At 42.5% G+C, this 16431-nt stretch overlaps 2 protein-coding genes across 2 annotated transcripts in view; one reads left to right on the top strand and one right to left on the bottom strand.

The window, feature by feature from the left end:
* Positions 1 to 6592, top strand: part of BCAN (brevican) — a 69559-nt gene extending 62967 nt beyond the window's left edge. The window contains exons 12-13 of the mRNA XM_078669469.1: positions 1729 to 1911; positions 2807 to 6592. Of these exons, the coding sequence (XP_078525595.1) occupies positions 1729 to 1911; positions 2807 to 2829 (206 nt within the window). The 3' untranslated portion in view covers positions 2830 to 6592. The remainder of the gene's footprint in view (positions 1 to 1728; positions 1912 to 2806) is intronic.
* A 2480-nt stretch (positions 6593 to 9072) lies between these two features.
* Positions 9073 to 16431, bottom strand: part of HAPLN2 (hyaluronan and proteoglycan link protein 2) — a 43844-nt gene continuing 36485 nt past the window's right edge. The window contains exon 6 of the mRNA XM_078668320.1: positions 9073 to 9689. Within this exon, the coding sequence (XP_078524446.1) occupies positions 9406 to 9689 (284 nt within the window). The 3' untranslated portion in view covers positions 9073 to 9405. The remainder of the gene's footprint in view (positions 9690 to 16431) is intronic.

The following is a 16431-nucleotide window of genomic DNA, read 5'->3' as shown; positions in this document are numbered from 1 at the left end:
ACGGTTCTGGGAGAGACAATTCCGCTTAACCGCATCGCTGCGGCGGCTTTTCCCGCTGTGTGCGGCAATTTTCAAATTACCGCGTTACATGACGAGCTCAGCTCGTCATCAGCACACGAGCGCCGTAGCTGATGACGAGCTGAGCTCGTCATCAGCATCGAAGGTGTTAATACCCAGTTTGTTCTGTTGGGAGTATCCACTGACATTGACCTCCCCAAACCAAAGTTAACCCTACTTCATTTAGGATTAGTGGTGGTGAAACGTGACCTGGCTAGGGCATGGGGGACAGTGGCAAACCCATCTCTGATTGAATGGAAAAAAAACATGGATATGTATATGTTGGGAGAAAGGACGACTTATAAGGCACAGGGTTGCCCCAGAAAGTTTTGGAAAATATGGAAACCATGGCTCACACATTATGGACTCTCGCTCAATGATTCACAATGATCATTTAGGGTGGGTGTGCGGGTTGCGAGATAAGAAGGGTCACATAAAAATGTGCAAAGATATGATACAGTTATTTGACTGTCCACCGCTGTCGTCTATGTATGCTGTTAAAGTAGCACTGAATATACCACTACGTTTTGCTGCTGAGAAGTGCTTTTGTAATGTAATTAAGAAAATGTCAATAAACATATTTAAAAAAAAAAAAAGTTGCATCTTAGTAGAAATCTTGCTGTTCTGCTTTCATACAACACAGTCCAGCAACATTGGGTGGTGCACTGCATTGTGTGAAAAATGTGTAGATCTGTCCTACATGCCCTTAAATTGCTGCACCTTGTTTTTTCTCATCACATCAGAACTTCCAGCCTATCAAGTCACAAGGGTCACTTCTGTATGGTTCAGCTTAAACCGTCCTTATTAATTACCATGAAGCCCATTTGAGGTACAATCTCAAAGTTTACAAACACTGGGGAAGTTTCTTAACATTTTGCTCTGGGTTTCCATTATTAACTTGATGCAAAGTGTTTTAAGGTGGGATTAACTTTCCAGCCCAAATCCTGATTTGTGTTAGAAAATTGTGTGATGTGCTATTTTGCCCTACTTTGCGTCAAAGGGGTGTCCCTTGGGTGGTACATGTGTTCAGCTGCAACCACCCTTGGGGTTTGATGCAAATCCCTATCTGCTAATATTTGTTAACAGATACTTGTGCCAAAACAATATACGTCTTTTCAAAGCAGGCGTAATGGTGGAACAAGTTTAATAAGTATCGAAACTTTCTATTGTACAGCATACACATAAAATGGGAAAAGTGCTAAACTTTGTCAAAGCATCATATTTTGTAAGGGAAGTTTACCCATCCAACACAAAACCTGTGTTTCGCAGAACACACACACTCTTGCACTATAATTTAAGGCTGTGTGTGTTAACGCATGTCATCCTAAAGTCCCACGGCGCAAGAGGACAGGGGTATAGTAGTATATCTTAGTCGATATGGTGCAATTTTTCTCACTCCCTTTGATGCAACGCAGCACAGTGACTTTGGCTGCGCTAGGAGTTGAGAGAAGGTTCCCTTGTACTGCACTGTCCTCTAGTGGCCATAATTGAGAACTGTACTTTATTGATAAATTCACTTTCCAGCACAGACCTTAAAATTGCATGTCTATCTTCGAGAAGAAGGTGTGATGCTACAGTTGAATAGTAATAATGATAAAATCAATATTAATAATAGTAATAATAATAATACAGACTGTAAATAACACATATCTGCCGTTTCTGTGATTTTAGTGTCTTGTGGGCCGCCGCCAGAAGTAGTCAACGGCATTCGATTTGGCAAGTTGAAAAAGCGATATGAAATCGGCTCGATTGTGCGACACCGATGTAACGATGGCCCCTTCAAGCGCAGGTCGGCTATAATCAGGTGCCAGGGCGATGGCCAATGGGAGAAGCCCAAGCTCATCTGCGTCACACGTGAGTTTATTTGACGTGCCTCGGTTTTGTTAATGAGCAATGTACATGTTAAGAATACAAACACTAGGTGGCAGTGCCTGATGCACATAGACACAAATAGTACCTTGCCAGGTTACACTGATAGTGAATGACAGAAAAACACACCAACTTCCATTGGTTCCATTACTAATGATTGCATTTAGGAGCAATTTGTTGGTGGCTTGGCCGACTCACTTATATGATTTGAGACATTGGGGGAATTACTGCCTCAGAATGGGCACCAGCCATGAAGAGGAGCCCCAGGTCACCTTCTCCTCAAACATCTTTGCTTTATACCGACTCCTTCCCATGCTTGACCAGTCTGAATGCCAGCCCATGCGTGTGGTCAGTCTCCCAATGGCTGTCCCTCAACCTCTCTGCAGTGTTGTGTCACTGAACTGAGAGCATATGTACCCAGCTGCTTTTTATTAGCAGGGTCACCTGACTGGTGACTCCTCTGGGTGGATGGGTGGGAGGCAGAGGAGTTTTAATGCAGCTGCAAAGTGGGCAAGTGCCCAGGGTCACCCCTGCCAAGGGGTCTTTAGGAAAGTGAACTTTCTCTCTAGCTCACATCCATTTCTCCATTTCTCCATCTCTGCTGTTAACATATTCAAAATTATATGGCATTCTGGGTCTTGAATTAGTAGACAATGGGAAATTAAATGAAAAAAACTGCTCTGAATAGGGGTAGCTAAATCTTGTTTCGCCCAGTACCCCAAAAGTTCTTGAAGCACATCAAAAATGTTTTTTTGCACCAGCGAGTGGCTTAGGTACTAAACTATATCATACAGGTTGATTGTACATTTCTATAATTGCTTTGCTCTGAGGCCCTAAACCATATTTGTAGCATAATCTACTTTCCTATTTCCCATTGCAGGACGACACAGAATCCAACACTGAATTCCCACACTCAACAATATTCTCCAGGCAGTGCCCTCTCTCCTGCAGCCAGCTCTGGAAGTGCCAAACATGTACTCAACTTCAAGGAAGCATCTTCCCCACCCTGTTTTGTCAATTCAACTGAAAGTGCCAATCACCACAAAAGTGTTAGGGTGCCACCAGGAGGAGTTATATCCCATGAAGATTGACTCGAAGTATAGTATGAGAGCAGGTCCGGTTACAGAACCCTCACAATGGAATGGGGCGCATGAGCAGGAACACGTCAGTGGCTTCCACTGAGTTCTGATGGCCAAGGTTAGATGCACGCTCCAGGCATGAAGGTGCAGTGATTATTAGGATATGGAAATTCAAGGAGCAGCCATCAGAGATCCTGATTCCAAATATGATCAGGATGGTCCTCTTGCTATCAACAGCATAATGTCTGGCACTCTGATCTCCTCCCACGCCATCAATGAATCTCTCATGCCATCAATGAATCTATTATCCATAATGTATGACACTCTGATCCCCTCCCACGCCATCAATGAATCTATTATCAATTGTGTCCGACTCTCTGATCCCTGCCACGCCACCAACAAATCTATCTATTATCCATAGTGTCTGACTCTCTGATCCCCTCAAACGTCATCAATGAATCTATTATCCACAATGTCCGACACTCTGATCCCCTCTCTTGACATCGATGAATCTATTATCCATAGTGTCCGACACCCTGATCCCCTCCCACGTCATCATTGAATCTATTATCCACAGTGTCCGACACTCTGATCCCCTCTCTTGACATCGATGAATCTATTATCCATAGTGTCCTACACCCTGATCCCCTCCCACGTCATCAATAAATCTATTATCCACAGTGTCCGACACTCTGATCCCCTCTCTTGACATCGATGAATCTATTATCCACAGTGTTCGACACTCTGATTCCCTCTCTTGACATCGATGAATCTATTATCCACAGTGTTCGACACTCTGATCCCCTCCCACGCCATCAACGAACCTATCTGTTATCCACAGTGTCCGACAGTCTGATCCCCTCTCCCCTCCCACTCCATCAACGGATCTATCTATTATCCAGTGTCCGACACTCTGATCCCCTCCCACGCCATCAACAAATCTATCTTTTATCCAAAGTGTACAACACTCTGATCCCCTCCCACGCCATCAACGAATAAATCTATTATCCATAGTGTCCGACACTCTGATCCCCATCCACCCTGTGGATAAATCTATTATCCACTTTCCATAGCATCATATACTCTCATCCCCTTTCTCCATTGATGAATCTATTATCCGCTTTCCATAGTCAGCCACCCTGATCTCCTACCACTATATCAGTAAATTTACTATCTACTTAGCATATAGTCAGACACTCTGATGCCCTCCTATCTATCAATGAATCTAACATCTCAGTTCATTACTGCCAGACTCTCTGATCCTTTCCCACCCAATGGACAAATCTACTATCAATTTTCTGTGGTGTCAGAAACTCTGATCCCCTCTCATCCCATCAATGAATCTAATATCCATCTCCATGGTGTGAGATACTCGGATCACAGTCCACCCCCATGGAAGAATAAAATATACACTTTCCCTAGTGTCTGACACTCTCATCTCCCCCTCCATCGATGACTCTATTATCCATAGTGTCAGATACTTAAATCCCTTCCATCCCACTGATTAATCTATTGCCCCCTTTCCATAATGTCAGACACTCTGATCCCCTCCCACCCCATTGATGAGTTTACTGCCCCCTTTCTGTGGTGTTCGCCACTGTGATCGCTTCACGCCATCAAGGATCTATTATCTGCCTTCTATATGGCGCTCAGCCTGTTGTGCCTTATCTAGTTCACAAGTGCAGGAATCTTGTCACACGAAAGAGGGAAACAACCTTTACAATGCAACTTTTACAACGCACTACCATTACTACACAGTCATTACAACGCAACATCCCTTACAGCGCATGCCATTACAATGCAACCATTACCACGCATGACACTACAACGCATACAATTACAACTAATGTCATTACAACTCAGTCATTACAACGCATACCATTACAACGCATAGTACCCTTACACTATCCAACACTTACCCTACTGTTGCACCCCCTGGAGTTAGAATAGTACATTTTACCCCTACACTATCCAATACTTACAATACATGCAATGTAATGGTATGAGTTGTAATGGTATGCGTTGTAAAGGTAGTATGCGTTGTAATGGAATGCGTTGTAAAGGTAGTTTTTAAAAATTTGTTGTAATGGCATGCGTTGTAATGGAATGCGTGGTAATGGACGTTGTGTTGTAAAAAATGCATTGTAAAGGTATGCGTTGTAAAAGTATGCGTTATAACATCATACAACCCATGAAAGAAGACTTTAGTGTTTATGTCTCACAGAGGTCCTTGGACAAAAACGTTGAAATTACCTGCATTCAGTAGTGTTTCATAAGATCAGAATGCAATCTAATCTAACAAACTCAATGACTCTTGAAGCCACATTTCTTTATCAGGGAATTTTCTAAACATACTCAGACAATGCATTGATACAGGTCAACAAAGCAATGTTCACTCTGCAAGGGAGGCTTGGACCTTGTACACAGGCTTGTAGACCCTTGAGTGTCCCACAGGCCTTAATGCTGCCGGGATTCATAGTTGTGACCTATGTTAAGGAAGTTGAGGGCCCAAATCAGTGCAGGTCATACTGTGTAGACCTTCACATATAAAGGTAGCAACTATTGACTGGCCATTGGTGTATACAATCCATTTGACTCAAAGAGTTAAGGCTCACTGCTGTTGAGTTGTAAAGAAGCCTGTAGTGTTGTGAAGGATTGTAAACACTGGGTAAGAGAGTTATTTTCAAGTTCTAACAAGCCAACACCATACGTGAGAACAACAGGTGCACCCATAACTAATTGAAGCACCAACACGAAGATCACGCCATAGTGTGTTGTGTGAAGTCGTTTTTTCAAGACCTTCTCTTGGTTTCTTTCCACCCCACATCCTTGCTTATCAAGACCTTGTTCTGGCCTCCATTCACCACCCTACTGGCAACAGGACTTGATGTGGGCATTACAGCAAAGATGGGAAGAGACGGCTTAGACTATGCATATAAAGTGATGGATATTGGCAGGAAGTTCAGTCTACTCTATTAACACCAAAATATACACTAAATCTCACTCATGGTTAATTACACCCCTTATATGCCACAAACTCAAGTTACACTCAGCCAGTCTAGTAATCAGCCCAAGAAGAATCCAGAGGAAATACTGTAGCCAAAACAGATTAAACATTTGTGGGGGTGGTAGAACCCAACCTATTTATCTTAACTGCCTATCTATAAGTCTGTGATAGCTGTTGTAACATCATGCAAAAACTCCCTCCTTGATTAGTTTTAGGGTTTGCAAAGTGCTAATATTACCAAATAGGCATTCAGGGAACTTTAGAGGAGGAAAGAAGGACAAAGAAAAACAAATACAACATGCCTCCAGCTTGGTGCAAGTGAAAATGATGGCTGAGGATCCCGCCCAGCACGCGACGGTCCTTTTGGCCTTTATCTGAATTCAGTTTTCCAGTTTGATCAATAGCAAATTAACATGGTTTCCAATGGCCAAACTTGTTTTTTCTTTGTATATATGTACGGTCAACTCATTCACAGAAACTTCTCAACTGTAGTATTTGTACCGCAGGGGGTCGCGATGACCCCCTAATTGTTCTTATTTGCTTGCAAAATAAATATGGCGGTGATCAAACGGAAGGGGCTTCCCAAATCCTCAAGTGCTTCATGGGAGATTGAATAAAAGTGTACATTGCAAAGAATGCTTACTATGTCCTTCTGTTCTGGAGCACCAGATTCTAAAGAGTATTAAAATCGTTCATAAAGAATGTCATATAAAAAAATACATAACGATAAACTTGTGTAATATGGTCCTATAACCCCATTGAGGTGACATTTATAAACCACCCGCCCTTCGGACCCTCTCTCCTCGCTATATATACATACATATATTTGTATATAGTTTGTTTATATTAGAACTGGGAAAAGAAACTAACATGGAATAATATCACACCTCCAAAAATATGCACACATTTGTGGCTCATCTACAGCATAAAAGCAAAAATAAGGTACTGATATATATATATATATATATATATATATATATATATATATATATATATATATATATATATATATATATATATATATATATATATATATATTTCCACCGACAGTCTCCCTTCTTAAAAGATAGACAAGGGGGCACGCCGGATTCAAGACAAGATTCTTTATTTTTCAAGGATCGGCATGACGCGTTTCAGCATAGGCTTTCCTCAGATGCACTTCCTTGTTCATTGCCACTGCTACTGCGGTCCAAAGTAAAAAGTTTTCTGGCATCTAAAGTAGATTTGTTTGCGCACCTGTGTTCCAATTGGGAGGAGCCGCTCAGTACCCAACACGTAGAACTGCAACTCCCAGAGTGCAGTGCGCTTACACCAGCGTGCTGTGGTTTTGCGGTCCAAACAGCCAATTTCCTTCATTACCTCATGGTTGAGCCTGGCTGCAACTGAAAACAGGTAAGGCTACGCAGTATCTTTCTGGGCGAGGTTTTTCATCCGTTTTGTTCCCGTACTTCCAGCCTTCACATCACTGACATTTGCAAGTCCTGGGCATCACTGAAGTAGTGGTGTCTTCCCATGTAGTCATGAACAATGCCTGATAGCAGAGTTGCTGTGCCATTGGCGATGTGGGGCGATCCAGATGCTTGCCAGTCCCAACGGACGATTTACACACCGGATACTTCGGAAGGTGCCTCCCTCGCACAGCGTAGTTCCGCGCTGATATTTCCACCGACAGTCTCCCTTCTTAAAAGATAGACAAGGGGGCACGCCGGATTCAAAACAAGGTACATATGTATGTGCGTGTGGATGGCATACAACCAAAGCGTCGGGGGAGGGGGGCACGTCGGATGCCCGCACCCGGGCATTTTCACATTCGAGACACTTCTGTTAGGTTGGTAACAGAACAGCAGCACTCCACGTAGTGTTGAAAATCGATTTTATTCAGCACGGCAGATCAAACAGAAGTGTCTCGAGTATCTATATATATATATTTAGAGAGAGATAGATAGATAGATAGATAGATAGACAGAGAGGTAGAATTTAGAAAACAGGTTACTTTATTTTACATTATTTCCTATGGTGTCTTGTTGTTTGAGCTTGCCTCTATTATTTTCTATGGGAGTGTATTGCAGCACCAGTGGTTAGCTAGGTGTGGTGCTTGACTTACCTGAAAGCTGTGCTGGAGAAGATTTAGGTCTGTTTTATTACCAATAAAGCTATAGTAGAATTAGACTTTTTTTATGAACAGCAACTGTATTACTCTTATGCGGGTGTGTTTTGTATTAGCATGTCCATCAATAAACCCCTTCTTAAAAATACCTTAAATCCCCCCATTTTCTTGTATTCATTCCACATTTTCTCACCACCCCCATTGTCCTTCCCACATTTACTACTAAATGCTACACTTTCATGTACATAGATCTCTGCTACTGGTTTGTCAAAGAAAGTTGGTGATCAATGGAGTGCTGTATATTTCTTTTATGAGCCATACATTGACAAAAATTGAACGCAGGTGACATACACCTTGGAAGAGAAGGCACATCTGAGATCTCTCTTAACATATGCACACCTTGACATACATTTGTTTCATATGCAATAACTTAAGCCAAACTTGATATTGAAAAAAATATGTTCTAACTACATACAACTAAACACCAACAAAACATAAGCACACAGTCAGTTTGAATTGATGGCCTTCCCGGACTCCCATAAAAAGGGCTACCGCAATAACAAAAGCAATATTATGCCACAGCCATGGTGAATTGTGCTATACAAACACAAATAAAACAACATAATGTAACATAACATAACATAATATTGCACAAATATGAGGTCCGTATGAAGAGTTTCAATGGCGCCCACTCACGCAAGCCAACGATCTATCAGTCAAAGTTGACAATACGGTTCCTGGCACAATAAGAGCGGTTCATAAGCCCATCACAAATTAAAGTCATGATGAGACAATAGGATTTCTACATAGTTTACCACAGATCTAACTATTGTTAATAGGTGGTCAAACTCAAATACACTTTCAGTTAGTTAGAATTTTCTGAAGTGGTGCTCCTAAGTTTCTTTTGCGTGTGCTGTCTTACGCAGTCATTATCTGAGAGTACAATCGGCTGTCCCTAGGTTGAGAATAATGATGTGTCTGCCAACCACACCCGCTTCATACTTGAGTCCTGCTTGTATGGCTTCTTTTGTTTAGAAGAGTCAATAGGAAATAAACAATATTAGATTATGGAAAACAGTGAGCCGAAATATGATATTGGTGGTCTTATGGAACCAACAGTATTTTGCCAATACCATAGTCTGACTTGCTCATCACACCCTAACTATTATTAAACTATTGTGTCAATATCTACTTATTTACATTAATCACATATGACAAATGTGCCATGCTTTTCAATTACAGTAGGTCCTACTTCACACTACTTCTATAGTGAAATATTAAGGGACCTATTTTAGAGAGTAGCAGTAAACGCCATATGTCCTATGGTCTTTGTTTGGGAAGCCAAAACTCCTCACTCCTGGGTCAGGGTAGCCACCGCACAGGTCCCTTGGAGTTATGATTGGCAATCGAACGCTTCCATCGGCCAACCATCCCCCATCACAACGATCCAGTCGGGCAAACATCCAGGCAGCGTACAACTGTCCAACCTTGGCAATCTCCGCCCCTTGAGCTCTGCAGCGATGCTCCGCTTCCTTAAAGCTCACTGGCCCAATGAGAAAGTAAACATATCCTGTAAAATAAAATGAGACAAGAGCAGATAACTTTAGTTTTATCAAGCAATACTCTTTCTACCTTTGTTTGTGTCCGAGGTTCTCTGCAGTGGTTACTCTGAATTGCTAGCTGCATGTAATGTTTCCCATTGTTCTGGAAGAATTTTGGATTTATTCAGCAATGTCTTACACCTTGTGTCAGAAATAGGAATCATTTAGGGCTTTTGTTAAATTGGGTTATTAGTTGATGGAGGTGGAAGCCCCACTGAGGTAAAAACCACAATTCTTGTCAGGATCAACCATAAAAGTCACTGGATTAACCTGTGCTTAACCCTCTGGTAGTTTGATACAAAAGCAGTCAGGCTAAACTTAGAGGCAGTGAGTAAATTAATTATGCAGCACACAAACAGTAATAAAGTGGAAGTACAACACATAAAACTCCCAAACCAATTTAGATAAATGAAGAAGATTTTAATAAATTAAATGATACCAGAATGACAAAAATCCAATCACTAGAACCTGAGATATTCCATTTTAAACGTTTAAGTGAAAATGGCGTCTACAAGTACAAAGTGCCACTTGTGGACATCTGCTCGCACTAGTCGCAAGTTCATGCCAACCACGATGGAACATGGGTTGGATACAGTGACCAGTTTAGTCCCGCTGAAGAGTTACTTTCTCAGTCTGGAGGAAAGAGTTCCGTTCGTGTTGAAGAAGGCGCTGGTTTTACTGTAGCACAAGGAGCCGGTCAAGCATTCTGGACGGTTGTTGCTGTTCCTTCGCGTTGGCGGTCATCGCAGGCTGTCGTTGCTGTAGCAAAGTGCAGGTCTCGCATTGCCGATCAGCACTGGCGGTCACTGTTGGCACGAAGGGCAGGTTTCACTGGCGGCCAGTAGAGTCTTGGTGCAAGTGGTCAAAAGTAGCCAAACCTAAGGATTTTCACCCTTTTCTTTGGAGGAGCTTCCACTGATGCCAGCAATGCATTCACGACCTTGTGGGAAGCACTTGGGAATCGGGACTCACTCAAGCAGCGGCCAGAAGCAGGGTTCAGGCAGGTCCAGGCAGGTCCAACTGCAGGAGGTCAGCTGGACAGTTGTAGGGAGGCCTATGAAGCTTGTTGTGTTCATGTACCTTACACAGGAGGTCACCCAATTTACCCTTGGAGTCACCGTGGGTAGCCTTGGATGAAGGCAAGCAAGACCAATGTTCTTTCTCAGACAGCAAGGCAGTGCTTCAAACAGCAGGGCAGTCCTCTGGCAGCAGAGCAGTCCTTCTTCTGTAACTTCCACAGGTCAAGGCTCTGGAGATCCTAAATTTATTCCTGGTGCCAGCCTTTGTGTGGTGAACTCCCTAACCTAACCCCACCCACCGTTATGGAAATGTCTTCCCATTGCACTGTCAACGCTTCAAGCTTTCTCGGGGTGACAAAAAGGCAGTGCAAGCCTGGTGTAAGGTTCCTTTGTGCTCACCGGAGGCAAATCCCTTTGAAGTGTATAGAGTCCCTCCCCCGTCATCCTACCAGGATGACCCATCCTGTCCACAGCTCAGCCCCTTTTGTATTTCTGTCTGGAAGCAATACACAAACCCCAATAGCAGAACCATTTAGAGTCATGTGACCCAGGACACTGGCAGAAGGCACAAATGGTTGTGACAAGAAAATGGAAAATTTGTAAAAGTGAACTTTTCAGAATTATGACTTAAAACCAGACTTTACCTTTAAAGAGGATTTGAAAGTGCAATTCATTTGAGTGTAGACAGTATATTCATATCTGCTCCCAATCAAAGTTAACACTTACTATGTGTAATAAGGTGACCCAGTGTTAGTCAATGCCTTAAAACAGTGAAAAATTACTTTAGGAGTTTTTCACTGTCAGGACACGTAAACCATGAGTACAAATATCCTACTTTTTAAATACAATGCACCCAGCCTTGTGAGCCTTTAGGGCTTACCTTATGGGTGACTTATAAGTATTAAAAAGGAAGGCTTGAGACTGGCAAAAGATTCATTTTGTCAGGTACATATGGCAGTTTTAACCTGCATTATGTCCTGCGGTGGCAGGCCTGAGATATATTTTAAAGTGCTACTTTAGTGGGTAGCTGAATGAGCGCTGCAGCCCCACTAGTGATATTTAATTTACAGCATATGGGTGCATCATGTACAATCCATTAGTGATTATAAGTACATTAAATGTGCTAATTAGCTCTATAACAGAGTTCTAAAGCCAACAACAACGAAATTCAGCAAAACAGGAGGGGTGAAGGCAAAACGTTTGGGGGAATCCTATGGCAAGGATGTCAGGTCTAACAAGGACTCATTGAAGTTGAACCATAACCTCTGTATAAAAGTTGCTAACATATGTGTAATTGATGACTTCATTTTGGAATTCTCAATGTGGTTAAATTAGACAATGTATGAACCTTCAGATCAAGCTGTATGGCCCCCCTGTACCCTGATTCTAATGCAAATCTTGTTCTAGATAGATGACCCTAAGATAGGTCTAAATCCTATATACCAGAACTATGTTTTCTCCTTTTAATGGAAACGTTAAACTATTGTCCACTCTGTTTTACACGTTTCAAAAGTTACATCTTAAAAGATTAGTTTAAAAAAAATTGGGCACATATAAACAAGTAGAATTGTGTTTACACCAAAATAGCGACACAATGGTGGGAAACATCCTTTACCATGCAGTCAGAACCACGGCCTGCCACTACATGTGGCGTTACCATGCATTCCTTTACCCTGCGCGTCATTACAAGGACTTGCTTTAGAGGCGCATTGTTGGGCTGGTATTGAATTTTAAGTCCAACACCTTCTCTACTGTTTCATAGACTGGAGTTGGAAAAGTTAATTATACTATTTCAAAGTACAGCGCCCCCCACCCCCTAAGGCAAGTCGTTGTAACAACTTACATAGCAAAGTAACCTGTGGTAACATCGCAGTCATGGTACTGACTGCATTGTAAAGGCATGCGTGGTAAATGAATGCGGGTTCCGTCAAACATCCCACAATGGTAGTCACTGTCCTATAAAAGGATTCTATAAAGTAGTTGCCATGGTGAACCACTGCATTTATTTTCAATTTGCCCCTTTTGAGATATGTATGATTTCGATGCTGTATTTTATAACAGTGAGGAGAATAAAAATAAAAGAAGACTTAATTTAAAAGCCTCTGGAACACAGACTGAACTAATTCGAAGTGCACATATCAAACAAGTTGTGATGCACAAACCCATAACACTATTTATTTATTTATTTATTTATGTTTCTTGTATCGCGCAGGAATTCAATCTCCAGGGAGATATCTCCGCGCTGTGTTGTTCCGAAGATGAATGAATGAGGACTGAAAGTTTGTGTGACATTTCTAGGGTTACTGGGTGGGAAACAGATACGTCTTCAGATATTTCCTGAAAGTAACAAGATTGGAATTTTGTCTTAGGAAGGGGGGTAGTGAATTCCATAGAGTCGGACCTCTAAATGCCAGAGCTCGGCCTCCTTGTCTTTCTCTTTTGATCCTAGGGTGCTGCAGCAGAGCTTGATTTTCAGATCTTATAGATCTTCCTGGCTGATAGGGTTGGAAGATTTCAATTAGGTACCTAGGGCCAATACCGTACAAGCATTTGTGGATAGTGCAACAAATCTTAAATTGCACTCTCTGGCGTATTGGGAGCCAGTGTAGCTTGCTCAGTAAAGGATGTGAAGGGGATCTCGCAGGGACATTAAGGATCAATCTGGCAGCAGTGTTTTGAACAACCTGCAGTTTCTTCAGTTGTTCTGCGTTAGCGGATATAAACAATCCGTTGCAGTAGTCAAGCCTACTCATTACTAAAGTTTGTACTAGTGTTCTCCGATGATGGTCAGCTAAATATGGGAACACCCTTCTGAGTAGGCCAATGACTCTCATGCAGGTTCCCGTAACCTGTGTGGCATGATCTTTTAGTACCAAGGATTGATCTATCTTGACGCCCAGATTTTTCACACTTTCCTTAGGACAAGGAGCTGTACCCAATTCTGGAGGCCACCACTCAGGTGTCCAAAAAAGTGGTGCCTTCCCAAAGAGCATGACCTCCGTCTTGCCCACATTACATTGTAGGCAATTGGAGGTCATCCATCCAGCTATGGCTCTCATTCCAGCTGCAAAGGAATTCCTTACTGCTGAGGTCATGTTTTGGAATGGGAACAATAGCTGGGTGTCGTCTGCATAGGATATTGGTATGAACCCAAATTTCCTTGCGACCTTCGCCAGGGGGGCCACATACACATTAAATAATGTGGGGCTTAGACATGAGCCCTGTGGAACCCCCTTAGTGAGCTCCCTGGAGGTGGAATAATGAGAGCCCAGGCGAACATTTTGGGATCGGTTGGAGATGAAACTTTTCAACCATGATAAGGCAGTTCCCTGCACTCCTACTCCCTCCAGACGACTAATCAAGGTGTCATGAGACACTGTGTCGAAGGCAGCGGACAAATCTAATAGCACCAGAATCATAGAGCCTCCTTTATCCTGTGCCATTCGGATGGTATTGGTCACGGAAAGGAGGGCTGATTCTGTGCTATGATTTGGCCTGAACCCAGATTGGGAAGGGTCCAGACCGTCCGCTGCCTCGATGAATTTAGAGAGATAAGTGTTGACGTGTCTCTCAGTCATCTTGCTGATGTAAGGTAGGAGGGATATGGGACGTAGGTTATTGAGGTCTGACCATGGTAGCGTGGTATTTTTGCGAATGGGGTTCACAACTGCCATTTTCCAATCATGGGGAATTCTACCTTCCTTGAGGGAAATGTTGATCAATGCTCTGAGGCTTGGAGCCAGAATGCTTCCTAGTGACGCAGCCATCGAGGCTGGTAATAGATCAGTTGGTGATCCAGATTTAATTGAATTAAGGAGCACTTCTACTTCAGTATGACTAATTTCTGGAATTGAAGTCAGAGTGAGTCTACATATTCCTTTATGGGTGGGTTCATCTCTGAGACTGTCTATGTTATCTCTGTTGTTGTAAGAGGTTTTAGTAATTTTGTCATAGATTAAGTCTATCTTTTTCTCAAAAAACATCGAGATGTCATCACATAGACTTTGGTTAAAATCATCTGGACTCTCACAAGCGATAGGTTTGACAAAGGAGTGTGGAAGTTTGACTCTCTGTGGAAGGTGATTAAGGGCCAGATATATGACCATTAGATTTAGCGCCTCGCAATTTGCGACAAATTGCGGGTCACAAATTGCAAGGCATTATATCCAATGTACACTGTTAGTGATTCCCAAAGGGGTCGCAAAATGCAAGGCTCGTCAATATTCATGAGCCACTCGCAATTTGCGACCCAGTTGGGAAAGGCCAGCCTCACAGGGATGGTGGCCTGCTGGGGTCACCAGACCACCATGTCTGTGACTGCTTTTCAATAATGAGTTTTAAAAAAAAAATATCTGCCCCTTTTCCTTAAAGGAAAACGGGATGCATTTAAAAAAGAAAAAATGAAACATTTTCTTTTCATTTTTTAAGGGCAGGGAGTGGTTCCTGGGACCACTGCCTGCCCTTAAAAAATATTTTCTCCTGCATTCCCAAAGGGGAAGGGGTCCCCTGCGGACCCCTTGCCGATTGTGAGTGCTTTACCACCCTTCTGAGAAGGGTGGTAAACTGCGACTGTTTTGCGACCGCAAAAGAGTCATACTTACCTGGAGGACATGTCATTAGGAAGGGACGCCCTCGGAACGCCCCTCCCTAATAGCGACTCGCTATTCCTATTTTGCGAGTCACAAATAATTTGCGACTCGCAAAATGGGAATGGTACATGGCTAACTCGTATTTTGCGGGCGCAAAGGGGTCTGAAACCCCTCTGCGACCACAAAAAAACGGTCGTACATCTGGCCCTTAATCTTAAAGGTAGTTGTACAATTCCTGAATTTTCTAAATCATATTTACAAAGAAGGGTTAGTAATAAATTGTCTAACTTTTACAGTCTTCTAATGATTTTGAGGCTATGTTACAAGCCGTATGTTGACAATTTCAGCATTACTGATGCCCCAGTTATATTGAGACATTGTACCAGATATATGAAAATACATTTAAATTTTCAGGGGTAATGTTACCAGTTACCTTACTCCCCTTTGGTATTGCTTTGTTCGCCCTAAGTTGGCAGGGTATGCCCAGACGTGGGTCCCTTGCTCACTTTGCCACTGGATTCAAGCTAGCCTGGCTGATGACTGCTGATTAGCCAGAAACCGGTCCCAGGATGCTTGTCTTCTGTCCAGGGAAGACATGGCTTGGCAGTTCGGGGTGGACTGTTCCCATGAGGCACAGGGTCAGACTGATTTGCATATGGCCATGTCTGAACTGGGGTGGCGGAGTGAGCTAAAGAATGATCATGGATTAAACCCAGATCAGTTGACTGGGGGTGAGTGCTTGCAATGTTCAACACTCCGTCCATCATCCCCTTTGGTATTGCTTTACCAGTTACCTTACATCATAGAATAGTTTTCTTAGCTGCTATATTAGGAACTGAAATAATGCTTCAGATTGCTGTTCATTCATAGACATGGCCAGGCTGGACTATAAGCAGAGGCATTGGAAAGTAATAAAGATCCAGTAATTTCCACATACATTTTTATTCCTCACTCTTGCCACACAATAAATTGTTGCTCGATTTGAATATTTGCATAACATCTTTATATTTTTTGCTCAGTCAGATCAAAAGGTATTTATTAAATGTACTGCACATTAAATGCAGTGGAGAGCCTGACATTTGTGCACAAGTTAACTGGTCACC

This window comes from Lissotriton helveticus, chromosome 12 (assembly GCF_964261635.1).
Source record: "Lissotriton helveticus chromosome 12, aLisHel1.1, whole genome shotgun sequence".
Taxonomy (NCBI): domain Eukaryota; kingdom Metazoa; phylum Chordata; class Amphibia; order Caudata; family Salamandridae; genus Lissotriton; species Lissotriton helveticus.
Note: the sequence above shows the minus strand (reverse complement) of the source record. Positions and strands in the feature narration are given on the sequence as shown.